The 14,389-nt window shown below is 37.9% G+C and overlaps 1 protein-coding gene across 11 annotated transcripts in view; it reads right to left on the bottom strand.

Annotated features, from left to right (window-relative positions):
* N4BP2 (NEDD4 binding protein 2) overlaps nucleotides 1-14,389 on the bottom strand; it is a 98,666-nt gene that overhangs the window by 22,416 nt on the left and 61,861 nt on the right. For all 11 annotated transcript variants that reach the window (XM_033214042.1, XM_033214036.1, XM_033214034.1 and 8 more), the window contains 5 exons: nucleotides 11,592-13,969; nucleotides 10,690-10,775; nucleotides 9,681-9,726; nucleotides 7,578-7,774; nucleotides 1,406-1,524 (listed from right to left, as the gene is read on the bottom strand). In XM_033214042.1, the coding sequence (XP_033069933.1) occupies nucleotides 1,406-1,524; nucleotides 7,578-7,774; nucleotides 9,681-9,726; nucleotides 10,690-10,775; nucleotides 11,592-13,969 (2,826 nt within the window). The remainder of the gene's footprint in view (nucleotides 1-1,405; nucleotides 1,525-7,577; nucleotides 7,775-9,680; nucleotides 9,727-10,689; nucleotides 10,776-11,591; nucleotides 13,970-14,389) is intronic.

The following is a 14,389-nucleotide window of genomic DNA, read 5'->3' as shown; positions in this document are numbered from 1 at the left end:
TCAAACTAAAATCTGAGATTTAGAAAATAATGAAAATTAAAATATGTATCAAAATCAGAACAACATATAGAGAAAAATTCATACCTTAAATGTATGTTATTAAAGACTGAAAGGAAATAAACTAACCAGAGTTGAAAATATACTAACAAATTTTAAGAGAAAGATATCAGTAAAAATAAATGATGAGAGAGCATAAAATAGACTTTGACTAACAAACCAAGATTCTCTCTCTGAGAAGGTACAAGCCCAGAACCTTCAAAGTACTAAGTTCTTTAAACTTACCATAGCAGAGAGAAAAATGGCGGTCTGCCAGTTTATTTTATTAAGGCTGACACCAAATAAAACACTGAAACTAAAATCTGACGCAAATAGCCCAGGAACAGAAAAAAAAATCACAGACCAACGCCATTTCATTACTATTGCAAAAATCCCAATGAATTAGTAAATCAATTCCTACCTGCATTAAAGGAAGAAAAAAAAAAATCTGAAGGTAAAGTAGGTTTTATTCCAGAAATCCATTATTGCAATTGATATGAAATGTATTAATAAACTAAAGATCAAAATCTATATTAGATTCTCAAAAGATTCTCAAAAAGTATCTATTTAAAACAAGCTCTTGTGAAGAATTTACGAAAAATACATGATCAAAAGTATACATTTTTCAAACCAGACCATTCCTGATATATCAAACATAACACTACAATAATTAAAACAACATGGTGGCAACTCAGGATCTAACAATGTACTTGGGAATGTAGTAAGTATTTGTATGTATTTGGGAATGCAGTAAGTATTACCGGTTATGTTTTATATAAGTGGGGGGGCAAAGATGATCCATTCATTTGGTTAGTCATTTGGAAAAACAAGTTAAATCTCTAGCTCATTTATAAATCTCTACCTCATACCACACACATAAAAAGGTAGACATTTAAAATAATAAAGAAAAATTTTTATAATATTGGGACATAACAGACTCCCTAAATAAAACATAAAACTCAGAAACAATAAAGGCAAAGATTTTCTGTCCTGCAACCAATCTCCCACAGATACTGAAGGACAACTGTATTTTGAGACACAGAGAAAGAGACCATGTTTACATAACTTACATTACAGTATATTGTTATAACTGTTCTATTTTATTGTTAGCTATAGTTGTTAAATTTTTACTGTGCCTAATTTGTAAATCAATTCTTATTTACAGGAAAAAACATAGTATATATAGGGTATATGCAGGGTTCAGTTATATTCATGGTTTCATGCATCCACTGTGGGTCTTGGAATAATACCCACAGATTAGGAAAGACTACTGTAGACCTGTATTATTTTTGTTATCAGAAAAATAAACATGGCATATGCTTTCAGTGACATCAGAGTAGAAACTACAGACAATCCTTCTAGCACTCACTTGTGGTCCTTGAAAATGTCCACCAGAAAATTTTGGTTAATGGCTGGAAATATCTTAAAGAGCTGCTTTTCCTTTAGTTTAGTGGCACAATCTTTTTCAAACATAAGGGTCTCCCTTTTCTAAAACAAAAACACAAAAATCATCTTCAAGATGAAATGTATAATACTAGAAACGCTCATCAAAGGCATGGTTAACTTGTTGCTAAACTGCTGATGATTTAAAAGCAATCACAGACTTTCTTTACTGATTAAAGGCTGAAATTAGTAATATGAGTACTCTTGCACTATTTATTTATATCCCATTTTTTGCCAAGTATTTGAAGTTGCTCAAAAATATACACACACACACACACACACAGTCCCACATATACATGTATGTGTGGGGATGTGTATGTAAATATATATACACATACTGTCACACATGCATATCCAACACATTGAATCATTAAAAGGATGAAGATATAGAGGTATATATAAACAGGATATAAATAAAGTCTGAGAAAATAAAGATAAAATATAAGATAAGGCTACTAGTATTCGATATAAATGCATGCCACAAAATCCTGTACAATTGCAAAAGGCAGGCCACAAATTTAGTTCTGAGGCTCTTAATGGCCAAAGCAAAGGGGAAAACAAAGATTCTCAGTGTCCATAAAATAAAAACAAACCAGTTGCTCAGGAGAAATACAGATTTTTCTGGTACTGAGACCTGAGAGAAATGTCTCCCATGGGTCCTCATAAAAGTGACACCGTGTGATGCTGTGAACATCGTCCTCAAAACATATTCTCCTCAATGGGCAGAAACTACAGTGTACAAACAAGCTGCAAATTCGGATTAACAGAAAATCTTGGAATTCACAATTATTTTTTAAGTTTTTCACAAATATATTTACTCCAAAATAACTGTATAAGAATTATATTATTACTCACATTTCATATTTGGATCTGCTCTAAACTGTCAGACCAAAAGAACTTTCCTAAAAATACGCTATTTTAATTCTAACCTAAGATGATAATAAATATTCTTAAAGTGACAATTTGTCAACACTGTGATGTAACAAAATAATTTTGTTTGCTACAAAAATGCTGATGTCTGAAAAATAACTTCCTATACAATTTCAAAGGCAATAAAATGACCGAAAATTCCTAAATTTAAAAATTACAATAGCTGAGGTAGGAGGATTCTTTGAACCCAGGAGTTCAAGACCAACCTGACAACATAGCAAGACCCTATCTCTACATAAAATTGTTTTTTAAAAACTGGCCAGGTGTGATGGCAAGTCCCTATAGTCCCTGCTGAGGTGGAAGGATGGCTTGAGCCCAGGAGGTCAAGGCTACAGTGAGCTCGGATCAAGTCACTGCACTCCAGGCTGGACAACAGAGTGATACCCTGTATCAAAAATAAATAAATAAATAAACAAACAAACAAATTAAAGAAATCTGGGGAAAAGGTAGAATTGTTATTTGTTTTAAAGCTTAACCATACTTAGGCCATTTATAACACCAAACAGCAATAAAAGAGGAACCACAAGAGCTGACAATATGATAAGCAAAAAGGAGTGATACAGCTGAACATATAACAAGAGTGAAGGAAACAAGCTACCCGAAGAATTTAAAATATTTCTGGCTGGGTGCAGTGGCTCATGCCTATAATCCTAACACTTTGGAAGGCCAAGGTGGGCAGATCGCTTGAGCCCAGGAGTTTGAGACCAGCCTGGGCAACATGGCAAAACCCCATCTATACTAAAAATACAAAAATAAGCCAGGCGTGGTGACGTGTGCTTCTGGTCCCGGCTACTTGAGGGGCTGAGGTGACAGGATTGCTTGAGCCCAGGAGATTGCACCACTGCACACTCCAGCATGGGCAATAGAGTGAAACCCAGTCCCCCCCCAAAAAAAATTCAAAATACTTCACATTTTACTTAAGATATGCATGTAATCTAAACTTACCAAAAAATTCAATAATCAGATTTTCTACCAATCTACCAGGTCATAGTTTCTAAACTATAAATTCTGAGGTTTCATCAATGAACTAAAACCTTGTAACCTTAATCATCTTAAAATTAATTATTCTATTCATATATTATGTGTAAAGTTTCTATTTTTTGCTTTAAAAAATATATACAAAGTATATTTCTCCTTTGGGAACAAAGAGTGAGGACAGTATCAGAAAATTACCTGGCTGGGTGCAGTGTCATTTACACTTAATAATCCCAGCACTGGCCGGGCGCGGTGGCTCAAGCCTGTAATCCCAGCACTTTGGGAGGCCGAGACGGGCGGATCACGAGGTCAGGAGATCGAGACTATCCTGGCTAACACGGTGAAACCTCGTCTCTACTAAAAAATACAAAAAGCTAGCCGGGCGAGGTGGCGGGTGCCTGTAGTCCCAGCTACTCGGGAGGCTGAGGCAGGAGAATGGCGTAAACCCGGGAGGCGGAGCTTGCAGTGAGCTGAGATCCGGCCACTGCACTCCAGCCCGGGCGACAGAGCAAGACTCCGTCTCAAAAAAAAAAAAAAAAAAAAATAATCCCAGCACTTTGAAAGGCCAAGGTAGAAGGGCTGCTTGAAGCCAGGAGTTCGAGACCAGCCTGGGCAACACTGCAAGACCTCATCTCTATTTGAGAAAAAAAGAAAGAAAGAAAAAAATTATCCTTCTGAGGCTCTATGTAAAGATGGGTATCCTTGGGACAAAGCCAACCAGCTTCTATTATATTATCCAATCTATAGAAAAAAAAGCAAAGGCCAGGTATGGTAGCTCATACCTATAATCCCAGCACTTTGGAAGGCCGAGGCAGGTGAATTGCTTGAGCTCAGGAGTTTGAGACCAGCCTGGCCAACATGGTGAAACCTCATCTCTTCTAAAAACACAAAAATTAGCCAGGCATGGTGGCGGACACCTGTAATCCCTTCTACTTGGGAGGTTGAGGCAGGAGAATCGCTTGAACTTGGGAGGTGGAGATTGTAGTGAGCCGAGATTGTGCCACTGCACTCCAACCTGAGCAACACAGCGAGACTCTGTCTCAAAACAAACAAACAACAACAACAACAAAAAACTAGCAGAGCATCATGGTTCACACCTGTAGTCCCAACTACTTAGGAGGCTAAGGTGGGAGAATGGCTTGAGCCCAAAAGGCAAAGCTGCAGTGAGCTGAGATGGTGCCACTGCACTCCAGCCTGTAACAGAGCCAGACTCTGTCTCAAAAAAAAAAAAAAAAAAAACACAAGCAAAAATCACTGATAGCAAAAAAAAAAGTAAGTTGTTAAGTTAAAAGATGCTCATTTGTTCACTATTACATCGAGCTATTAAAGAGAAGTTAGAACTGTAAAGACACGTTTCAATAGGGGAAAATGGCATTTCAACAGAAAGTATCACATCATTTAAGCCTAAGTGTTAGGCTTTCCTTATTCTTATTTTTTATTTTTTTAAGAAAATCCATTGCTGGCTGGGTGCCGTGGCTCACGCCTGTAATCCCAACACTTTGGGAGGCCGAATAACTTAAGGTCAGGAGTTCAAGAACAGCCTGGCCAACATGGTGTAACCCCGTCTCTACTAAAAATACAAAAATTAGCTGTGTGTGGTGGCACATGCCTGTAATCCCAGTTACTTGGGAAGCTCAGGCAGGAGAATTGCTCGAACCCTGGAGGTGGAGGTTGCAGTGTGCCAAGAACGCACCACTGCACTCCAGCCTAGGTGACAGAATGAGCTCAAAAAAAAAAAAGAGAGAAAATTCATTGCCTCAAACTAATACATATATTAATTGAAGAGGCTATTTGACAGGACACTAAAATTTTAAGATCTACTGAACAGGTTATTTCTTGGACTGCATTAGGATACAAAGATGGGAATGGCAGCGTATTTCTAATTTAATTAACCAAGATAAATTTAAAAAATAAATACGAAGGTATAGGAATCCCTATGCTTTAACTGGATGTATTACAGCCAAATATAAACGTGCTCCTTTGTGCAGTCAAACGAATAAGAAAGTGTTAAAATGTTTTAAGAACACCATCTAAGAATTATTTTTTTCCCTTGAGAATTAGACTAAATAACCTCTAAGATGTTTTCCCTTTTGACCTGGAATTCTTTAATACTAATTTTCAGAATTCCAGAAAAGAGTAGAAGAAATCCAAATGAAATCAACTGCACGTATGGCTTCATATATTTAGATATTTTGAAATAAAGACCAAAACTAAAATTCAAAGTAAAGTGAAGGTTCTGTTTGAAAAGGAAGAGTAATTTTTTTATTCAAACTCCTAAGTTTCTAAAATTTTTCTCTAAAAAATTTTGTTTCGGCCAGGCGTGGTGGCTCACACCGGTAATCCCAGCACTCTGGGAGGCCAAGGCTGGTGGATCACGAGGTCAGGAGATTGAGACCAGCCGGGCTAACATGGTGAAACCCTGTCTCTACTAAAAAATACAAAAAATTAGCCAGGAGTGGTGGCGGGCACCTATAGTTCCAGCTACTCAAGAGGCTGAGGCAGTAGAATGGTGTGAACCTGGGAGGCGGAGCTTGCAGTGAGCTGAGGTCGCGCCACTGCACTCCAGCCTGGGCAATAGAGCAAGACTCCATCCCAAAAAAAAAAAAAAATTTGTTTCAAAGATAGACATCTTTAATAGTAAGACAGACATTTCTTATTACTAATATAAATAATTATCTTTAAATAAGATTTCTTTCATGTTTTTATAGAAATAAAAAAATAGAGGTAAATATTAAAAGCTGAAAAAGATGCAGCTGACTGGGCGTGGTGGCTCATGTCAGTAATCCCAGCACTTTGGGAAGCTGAGGCAGGAGGGTCACTTGAGCCCAGGAGTGCAAGATCAGCTTGGGCAACATGGCAAGACCCCCTCTCTACAAAAAATAAAATTAGCCAGGCATCATGGCACGTGCCTGTGGTCCCACCTACTTGAGAGGCTAAAACAGGGGGCTCACTTAAACCCAGGAGGTTGAGGCTGCAGTGAGCCTTACTGTACCACTGCACTCCAGCCTGGGCAACAGAGCAAGACTCTGTTTCAAACAAATAAAATTAAAAAAAGAAAAAAAAGATACAGCCGGTTAGACACAGTGACTCATGCCTTTAATTCCAGCATTTTGGGAGGGAAAGGCAGGTGAATCACTGAGCCCAGAACTCAAGACCAGACAGGGCAACGTGGCAAAACTGTCTCTATAATAAATTCAAAAATTGGCAGGCATGGTGGCTCATGTATGTAATCCCAGCACTTTGGGAGGTTGAGACAGGTAGATCACTTGAGGTCAGGAGTTCGAGACCAGCCTGGCCAACATGGTAAAACACCGTCTCTACTAAAATTACTAAAAATTAGCCAGGCACACACCTGTAGTCCCTGCTATTTGGGAGGCTGCAGCAGGAGAATCGCTTGAACCCGAAAGATGGAGGTTGCAGTGAGCCAAGATTGCACCACTGTACTCCAACCTGTGCAACAGAGTGAAACTCCATCTCCCAAAAAAAAAAAAAAAAAACCCAGGCATGGCAGTCCCTGTTACTCAGGAGGCTGAGGTGGGAGGATTGCTTGAGCCCTGGAGGTCAAGGTTTCCAGTATTGTGGGCAACAGAGCCAAGACCATGTCTCAAAAAAAAAAAAAAAAAAAAAAAAGGCCGGGCGTGGTGGCTCACACCTGTAATCCCAGCATTTTGGGAGGCCGAAGCGGGCGGAACACAAGGTCAGGAGATCGAGACCATCCTGGCTAACACAGTGAAACCCCGTCTCTACTAAAAATACAAAAAACTAGCCGGGTGAGGTGGCGGGCACCTGTAGTCCCAGCTACTCGGGAGGCTGAGGCAGGAGAATGGCGTGAACCCGGGAGGCGGAGATTGCAGTGAGCCGAGATTGCACCACTGCACTCCAGCCTGGGCGACAGAGCGAGACTCCGTCTCAAAAAAAAAAGAAAGAAAAAGGAAGATGCAGCTCAATCACCTATAAAATTAAATCTAAAACAACACAAACATAACATGGATGGCTTATAGCTGAGTATCAACTAATTTCCCTGAAGCAAAAACCTCCAGCTTCAAATTATACTTAAAATATTTTTCAATTTTAACATTAAATTCAATCAAGTTAAATATGGATTCCAGACTAGAAAATACTTTGAAAATCACAAAGTAAACATACACAATAAACCAGAATCAGAGACAGTAGCTTTTTATATTAATTCATACCAAATTATGTTTTTCCTGTAAAGCAATTTCTTCTGACATTATTTCTCTGAGTGATACTTTTTTAGTTTGAGTATTCCAATGATCCAATAAAGGTAGCATTTCGGATGCTGCTAAGGTCTTCAGTAATTTTTTGCCTGTTCTCTGAGATGATTTTTGTTCAGGATTATCAAGCCCAGTATGTCCAACCAAGGAAGGATCTACAAAGTAGTATAAATACTGTCATACTCTCAACAATAAATGTATAAATTAAACATTATTCACTCTGTTACATTCACCTCAGAGACCAAGGGAACAGTTTTTTAATTTTCAGTTTGTAAATATAACACAACTCTGAAATTGTAAAATACATCTTCACATCATTGCAAGTAAGAAATGGTATGTGTTAATGTAGCAATATTTTAAAAGAGTAATGATCTGTGTATAATTTTTTTTGTTGTTTTTTTTGAGACAGAGTCTTGCACTGTCACCCAGGCTGGAGTGCAATGGCGCGATCTCGGCTCACTGCAACCTCCGCCTCCTGGGTTCAAGCAATTCTCCTGCTTCAGCCTCCCAAGTAGCTGGGATTACAGGCGCCTGCCACCACACCCGGCTAATTTTTGTATTTTTAGTAGAGACAGGGTTTCACCATGTTGGCCAGGATGGCCTCGAACTCGTGACCTCAGGTGATCTGCCTGCCTTGGCCTCCCAAAGTGCTGGGATTACAGGTGTGAGCCACTGCACCCGGCCAGTCTGTGTATAATTTTAAACTGACTCAATGCTTCCCACTCTTTTTCATATCATATCAACCCAAAATATGGTGACATGTATACAGGACACTGTAAATAGAGGAAGTTATAGCCAGCTGGAAGTGAGCAACCATAACAGCTATAGTCAGCTCTGCTCACCCATTCTAAGGACCAAGAAGATCGATTATTTTGGCAAACCTGTAACTCAGTGAAGGCACACAATAAAGATTGGCAAAATGATATTCAAAATAAGGAACTGAACATTCTATAAAGCTCACAATAACAGAATTTAATGTGTAACATTTCAACTTCTCAGAGGAATATCAACACATTCTGATATATTCCTCTGCTGTCCTGGGGAGTGAAGAAACAACAGATACTGGCATTTGCACACCATCCTTTGGGCACCTCTATCCCTACATCAGCTGTAGCTCTTGAGGCTATGACATGAGCACAGGTCTGGACCAAAGTGGATCCTAAGAATCTTCAAGGTGGAACTCTTTGCCTTGGTCCCAGTGTGGAGTGGACAACAGAGGCATATGGAGGAACTCAGGCACAAAAGGAGGATGCTTAATAACAGGTCTGCCACCCTGCAACAGTCACTGAAGACAACACTATCTAAGAAAAGTCATCTGGAATCAAATATTTTCAAGTTGGCAGGATGTACCAAAATAGCAGGCTGCGTTTTGTGATCTAACAATACTGACATCAACAAAAACTTTGAATAACCGAGTAATATTTCAATGATGTTCTTGATCAAACACATGAACACTTTATTGCTCTCAAACCAAAAGTTTTCTTTCATGCAGAGCAAAACCTCAACAGGAAATACTTTGAGAGCATACCCTAGGTGTTCCACAGCACTCATGAAAGTTCAATATATATTATAGGGGCTTTTTTCCCTTTTAAGTTTTATTTCATATCAATAAAGTATTAAATATTTTTAAAGAACTGGCTGGGCGTGGTGGCTCATGCCTGTAACCCCAGCACTTTGGGAGGCCAAGGTGGGTGGATCATCTGCGGTCAGGAGTTCGAGACCAGCCTGACCAATATGGTGAAACCCTGTCTCTACTAAAAATACAAAAATTAGCCAGGCGTGGTGGCGTGCACCTGTAGTCCCAGCTACTCAGGAGGCTGAGGCAGGAGAATTGCTTGAACCCAGGAGGCAGAGGTTGCAGTAAGGCAAGATGGCACCATTGCACTCTAGCCTGGGCGACAGAGCAAGACGCCATCTTTAAATAAATAAATAAAACTTTTATTTGCAAATCAAAATTTGTGGGTACTGTATTTTGTGGAAGTAATTTAGAATGAGTTAAAATTCAAACACACACACCCAGTTTCAACATTAAGACACTAGAAATAAAAATATGTGCTTTACCTTGCATAAACTTGCCACAAGACACCTCTTCTTGTCTTTGTCGCTCCTAAACACAAAAGCCAGGCAAGAGATTGGCAAACCAGGAGTGCATTAATAAACAAGGATACAAGGTTATATTATTTTTCTCTAGAAATCATTTCTCCTTGTATAACTGTAAACGATCCTTACTAAATCTAAGTAAAACAATAAAGTTAGATAATAAAAATTATGAAGTATGACTACAGCTACATATTTTTCCACTTACAGAATGGTAAAAATAACTGCACTTTTTTTCAAAAAAAGTCTTGTTATGGAGAATGGTCTGAAAAAAAATTTTTTAATAAATTAAAAACTGTCTTTGAAATTTAACCAATCAGCATTGAAGTCTTTAATTTCGAGAGTGAAAAACTCACCGTTTATAATTTTTTTTCTTGGAAAAAAAAACAGGCCAGGCACAGTGGCTCATGCCTATAATCCCAACACTTTGGGAGGCCAAGGCAGGAGGATCACTTAAAGCCAGGAATTCAAAACCAACCTGGGCAACATAGTGAGACCTCGCCTCTATTTAAAAAAAAAAAAAAATTACCTAGGTGTGGTGGCAGGCACCTGTTTAGTCCCACCTACTCTGGAGGCTAAGGCAGGAGGATCGTGTGCCCAGTAGTTCAAGGCTGCAGTGAGCTACGACTGTGCCACTGCACTCAACCAGGGCAACAGAGTTAGACACTGTCTCTAAAATAGAAAAAAGAAAAAAAAAAAAAATCAACAACCATGATGAGCTCCATCGCTAATTATATAATTTGGGGCCATCTGGAAATACTTAAACTAGTGAAAAGAAAGAAAGAAAAAAAAAGACAGTGATCTGTTAAGTGGTACAAGTTCATTCTCTCTCAAAGTCAAAATTCAACAGAACTCATCCAACTCAAAGTCAAAACTCAACAGAACTCCTTCATATTATGTAGTAGATTTTACTGAAATTCAAAGGTTCAAAATGGACAAAAAAGGAGCTCTTTATAAAAAGAAGCCTACCAACCATTACAGATTCTTTCCATTTCTCATGAATCACTTTCGCCAGATTCAGATCTATATGAACCACACAATCTTCAACTGTTAGAGACCCTTTTGGGGGAAGGGGGAGGGAAAAATGTAATCATTAGTCATCACATATTTGCAGAAAACATACTAACCCACCTCATGCATTATAAAACTAACTTGTATTATTAATTCCTAACTTATGCTTCTATTTACTAAATCTCTTAGAGTATTTTTATTTATGTTATATGCTATGTTACTGTCTTCACATTTCTTGACTACTGCAGTTATACAAAGCTTCATAGTAAATCTATTTAAGTTATTCCTTTCCATGAGTCTAAATATGTTTACTTTATTCATTTCTGTTAATCAAGACTTTTCAATAAATATGCTCTAAAAAAATTAATCTTGTCTTAAACGTATCTGGAGTAGCACCAAAGGATTTTAAAAGGTTCATCCATACAATTAGGTGTGAAGTAAATACCAGAGAAAACGTTCAAACTATGCATGGGATAAATACAAACTCCATATAAATATTATCTATTTATTCCAATTGTATTTTTTAAAGTTCTCCAGAAATGTGTCAAAAATAAGGCACTATGTGAAGTTAAACAACATAAAGTTACTTTTGCATTTCAGTTAACATAGAAAACAATTTCACAATCAAAATAGAACTCTCTAGCCAGGTATGGTGGTACATTCCTATAATCCCAGCTACTCTGGAGGTTGAGGCAGGAGAATCATTTGAGCCTGGGAGGTGGAGGTTGCAGTGAGCCGAGACTGAGGCACTGCACTCTAGCCTGGGCAACAGAGCGAGACTCTGCCTCAGGGGGAAAAAAAAATAGAACCTTCTATAGTCTAGTCACACAAAGACACACACATGGTCATTTACTTTTTCCTCACCTGAATCAATACCAACAGGACCAAATAATTCATTAAGCTGAAAAGCCAATTCAGGCGGTAATGCCAATTCCAGACAGTCTATGGTCAGAGATTTGGCCATCGCTGGAGTGGGATTCAATATCTCGGTATTATCTTCCTCGCTAACTCCAGCTGATAAACTACTTCCTGCCATTAGGATTTCCTCCATTTCCTTCTCATCTTCATTCATAAATTCTTCCGCATCTGAAAATTTCACATAATCCTTTGGAAATTTTTCATTTCTCTTTATTTCAAGAGAGTCAGCAAAATAAATTTCTTCATTGAATTCAAGATTTGAAGTACTAGATACAAAGTTAAAAATATCAGAAAAATGTGAAGGAGAATGTATGTTGTCTCCAGCCTCTGTGACTACTAGGTTTTTTTCTGTTTCACTCATATCTGTAGTAGTAGCTTTTGGAATACCTGGAAAGGACTGCTTACTGCTATATAAAAGTTCTGCCTGGCTGTTAGGAGGTACGTCATCATTATTCTTTAGACTCACAGCAGCACTGGGAAATATACTTGTCATTGATTCATGGTTTTCAGGAGTAACAGCTCTCATTTCCGTCTGCTCTGAGTTTCCTCTTTCTGCATCACAAGCAGACTGTGAGTTAGCATTACTAATACCAATCCCATGGCTAAACTCTGGCACAGGAGAATTAGAATTCTCTAAAGTTCCTCTTTGGCTAATAATTTCTTTCAAATTCAACCCCAGAGAAAAAGGCCCAATTTGTGATCTATCGCACGATTTTTGGAAATTCTCAAACTCTGCATCCTCACATAACTTAGTTTCAGAATCCAACAAAAGACTTGTGGCCCAAATAATATCTTTATTACACCTCTCATATAAGTCTTTCAGGGCTTCTAACGAAAAGGATCCAAACAGTTTACAAAGAATGTTAAGATTTTCAGATTCATCTGCACTGGTAAGCTCACTTTCTTCAACAAACGTGCTTTTATCATACATTACTCTATATGGAATTGCTTCTTGAACATCTGATTTTGTGTTAATACTGAAAACTTTTGGCTTAAATCCATCTAATCTTCCTGTTAACACTTTGATAGAATCTGAAATGCTAATTTTATTCTTTTCTATTTTCCATAAAAGAGCAAAATCCTGTGGTTCAGTCTGGGTACACATGCCCACTTCTTTTCCAGGGTCTCTCTTAGGCATATGCTCTTGACATTCAGCTAACGTTTCTGGTTCCACTACTCCAGAAATAGTTGGTGCACTATTGGTAAAAGTAAGAGGCAATGATGTGTGTTGCCCATGACTCTTTGTACTTAGACAAGTCTGACTCTCACAGGTCATTTCACTGGGTAGCGTTTCAGAACTTCCTAAATTGGAGCTATTCAATGTCTTTAGTTTTTGAGGACTTGTGCCCCAACAGGCCTCATGTGCTGTAGATAATGATATTTCATTCATTTTGCCATTTGTTCCAATTTCTAGGTTGGGCTCACTGAAACCAGTCTTTGGCATTCTTGATCTGTGTTCCCTCTGAGCTAAAGAATCAGATGAAGGCCAGTCACCCACAATGTTGAATGAGTTTTTTTCAATATTTTTATAAGCATCATATTTATAGCTACTGAGTGGCTCTGAAGCATCATCACACTGTGACTTTCTGCCATCCTCTACACTTTCATGTGGAGATCCTCGTTGCTGGACACAATCTATATTCACAGATAAACTGTTAACTAATACTTTGTGTGACTGAGGGTAATTATACTTTTTGTCATTTTGCACAGATGAAGTTTTTTCCGTTTTTCTATTCCTTTTTGTCCTCTGACCAATAGTCTTATCAACTGGCCAGTCACCAACAAAATTTGACAGCTCATGTCTTGGGAACTTTTCCAAAGTTGATTTGCTTTTTTGCTTCCCAAAGGCTTTTTTCTTTACTGTTGCTCTTTCTTCCACTATTTCACCAGGTGAGGGTTTTTCATTTTGAAGTGGTTCAGTATTTGCAAGATCACAGTCTTCTTGATTATTTTCACTATACCAAGTACTAGGTGATACTCTCTCCATAGAACTATCTGTGTCAGTTTTACTATACCCTTTTACAGCCACCATTTCTATTTGCTCTTCTTCACTTTTGTCTGTTACTTGTAGTTTGTTTTCAGAGTCAGAAAAATATATGTGTGGAGTTTCCAGAATTAAAGCACTTTGAATGCTAGGATTCATATCACTTATTTCTTTTCTTCTTTTGTTTAAATCTGCATTAGAGAGATACGTAACATTCTCGGGCAACACTGTTTCTTTGGTTACATCAAGATTCTTCTCTTCAATGAAATCTAGATGCTTCAAAGAAGAAGATAAAACATTTTCTTCTTTTTCAGAGATAGTATCTTCATTGTCTCTTGGGCTGTAAGATTATTTTAAAGAGTATCATGAGAAAGTCTCTTAACGCTGCCATCAATACTATGATTTAAAGAAGCATTAATTGACAGGGCACTTAACAGTTATTCTGAAAATTTTATAAATAAACTACATTAAAATTATAAAAGCTAATTTTGATCATAGTGATCTTTGATCACTATGAACACATTACTTTGTTGTAACCCCATTACCTAGCATGATGCTTGGCATATATGAAGCACTCAAACTTTTTTTTGAATTGAATAGTACATACGAGATTTTCAGTTTAGGTGTTAATTATGCATTAAAGTTAAAGCTCTGAATTTGTTCCCAGGAGAGGACACCACTTTCCTGGCTTCTTTCTGACTTTAGTTTTACATAGCTAAGCATAGGTAAAATAGGTCTGCCTCTATGCTGTGTACCTGTC

The sequence above is a fragment of the Trachypithecus francoisi genome, unplaced genomic scaffold, assembly GCF_009764315.1.
Source record: "Trachypithecus francoisi isolate TF-2019V2 unplaced genomic scaffold, Tfra_2.0 Lachesis_group1, whole genome shotgun sequence".
Classification (NCBI taxonomy): domain Eukaryota; kingdom Metazoa; phylum Chordata; class Mammalia; order Primates; family Cercopithecidae; genus Trachypithecus; species Trachypithecus francoisi.
This window is presented reverse-complemented; position numbering and strand designations above follow the sequence as displayed.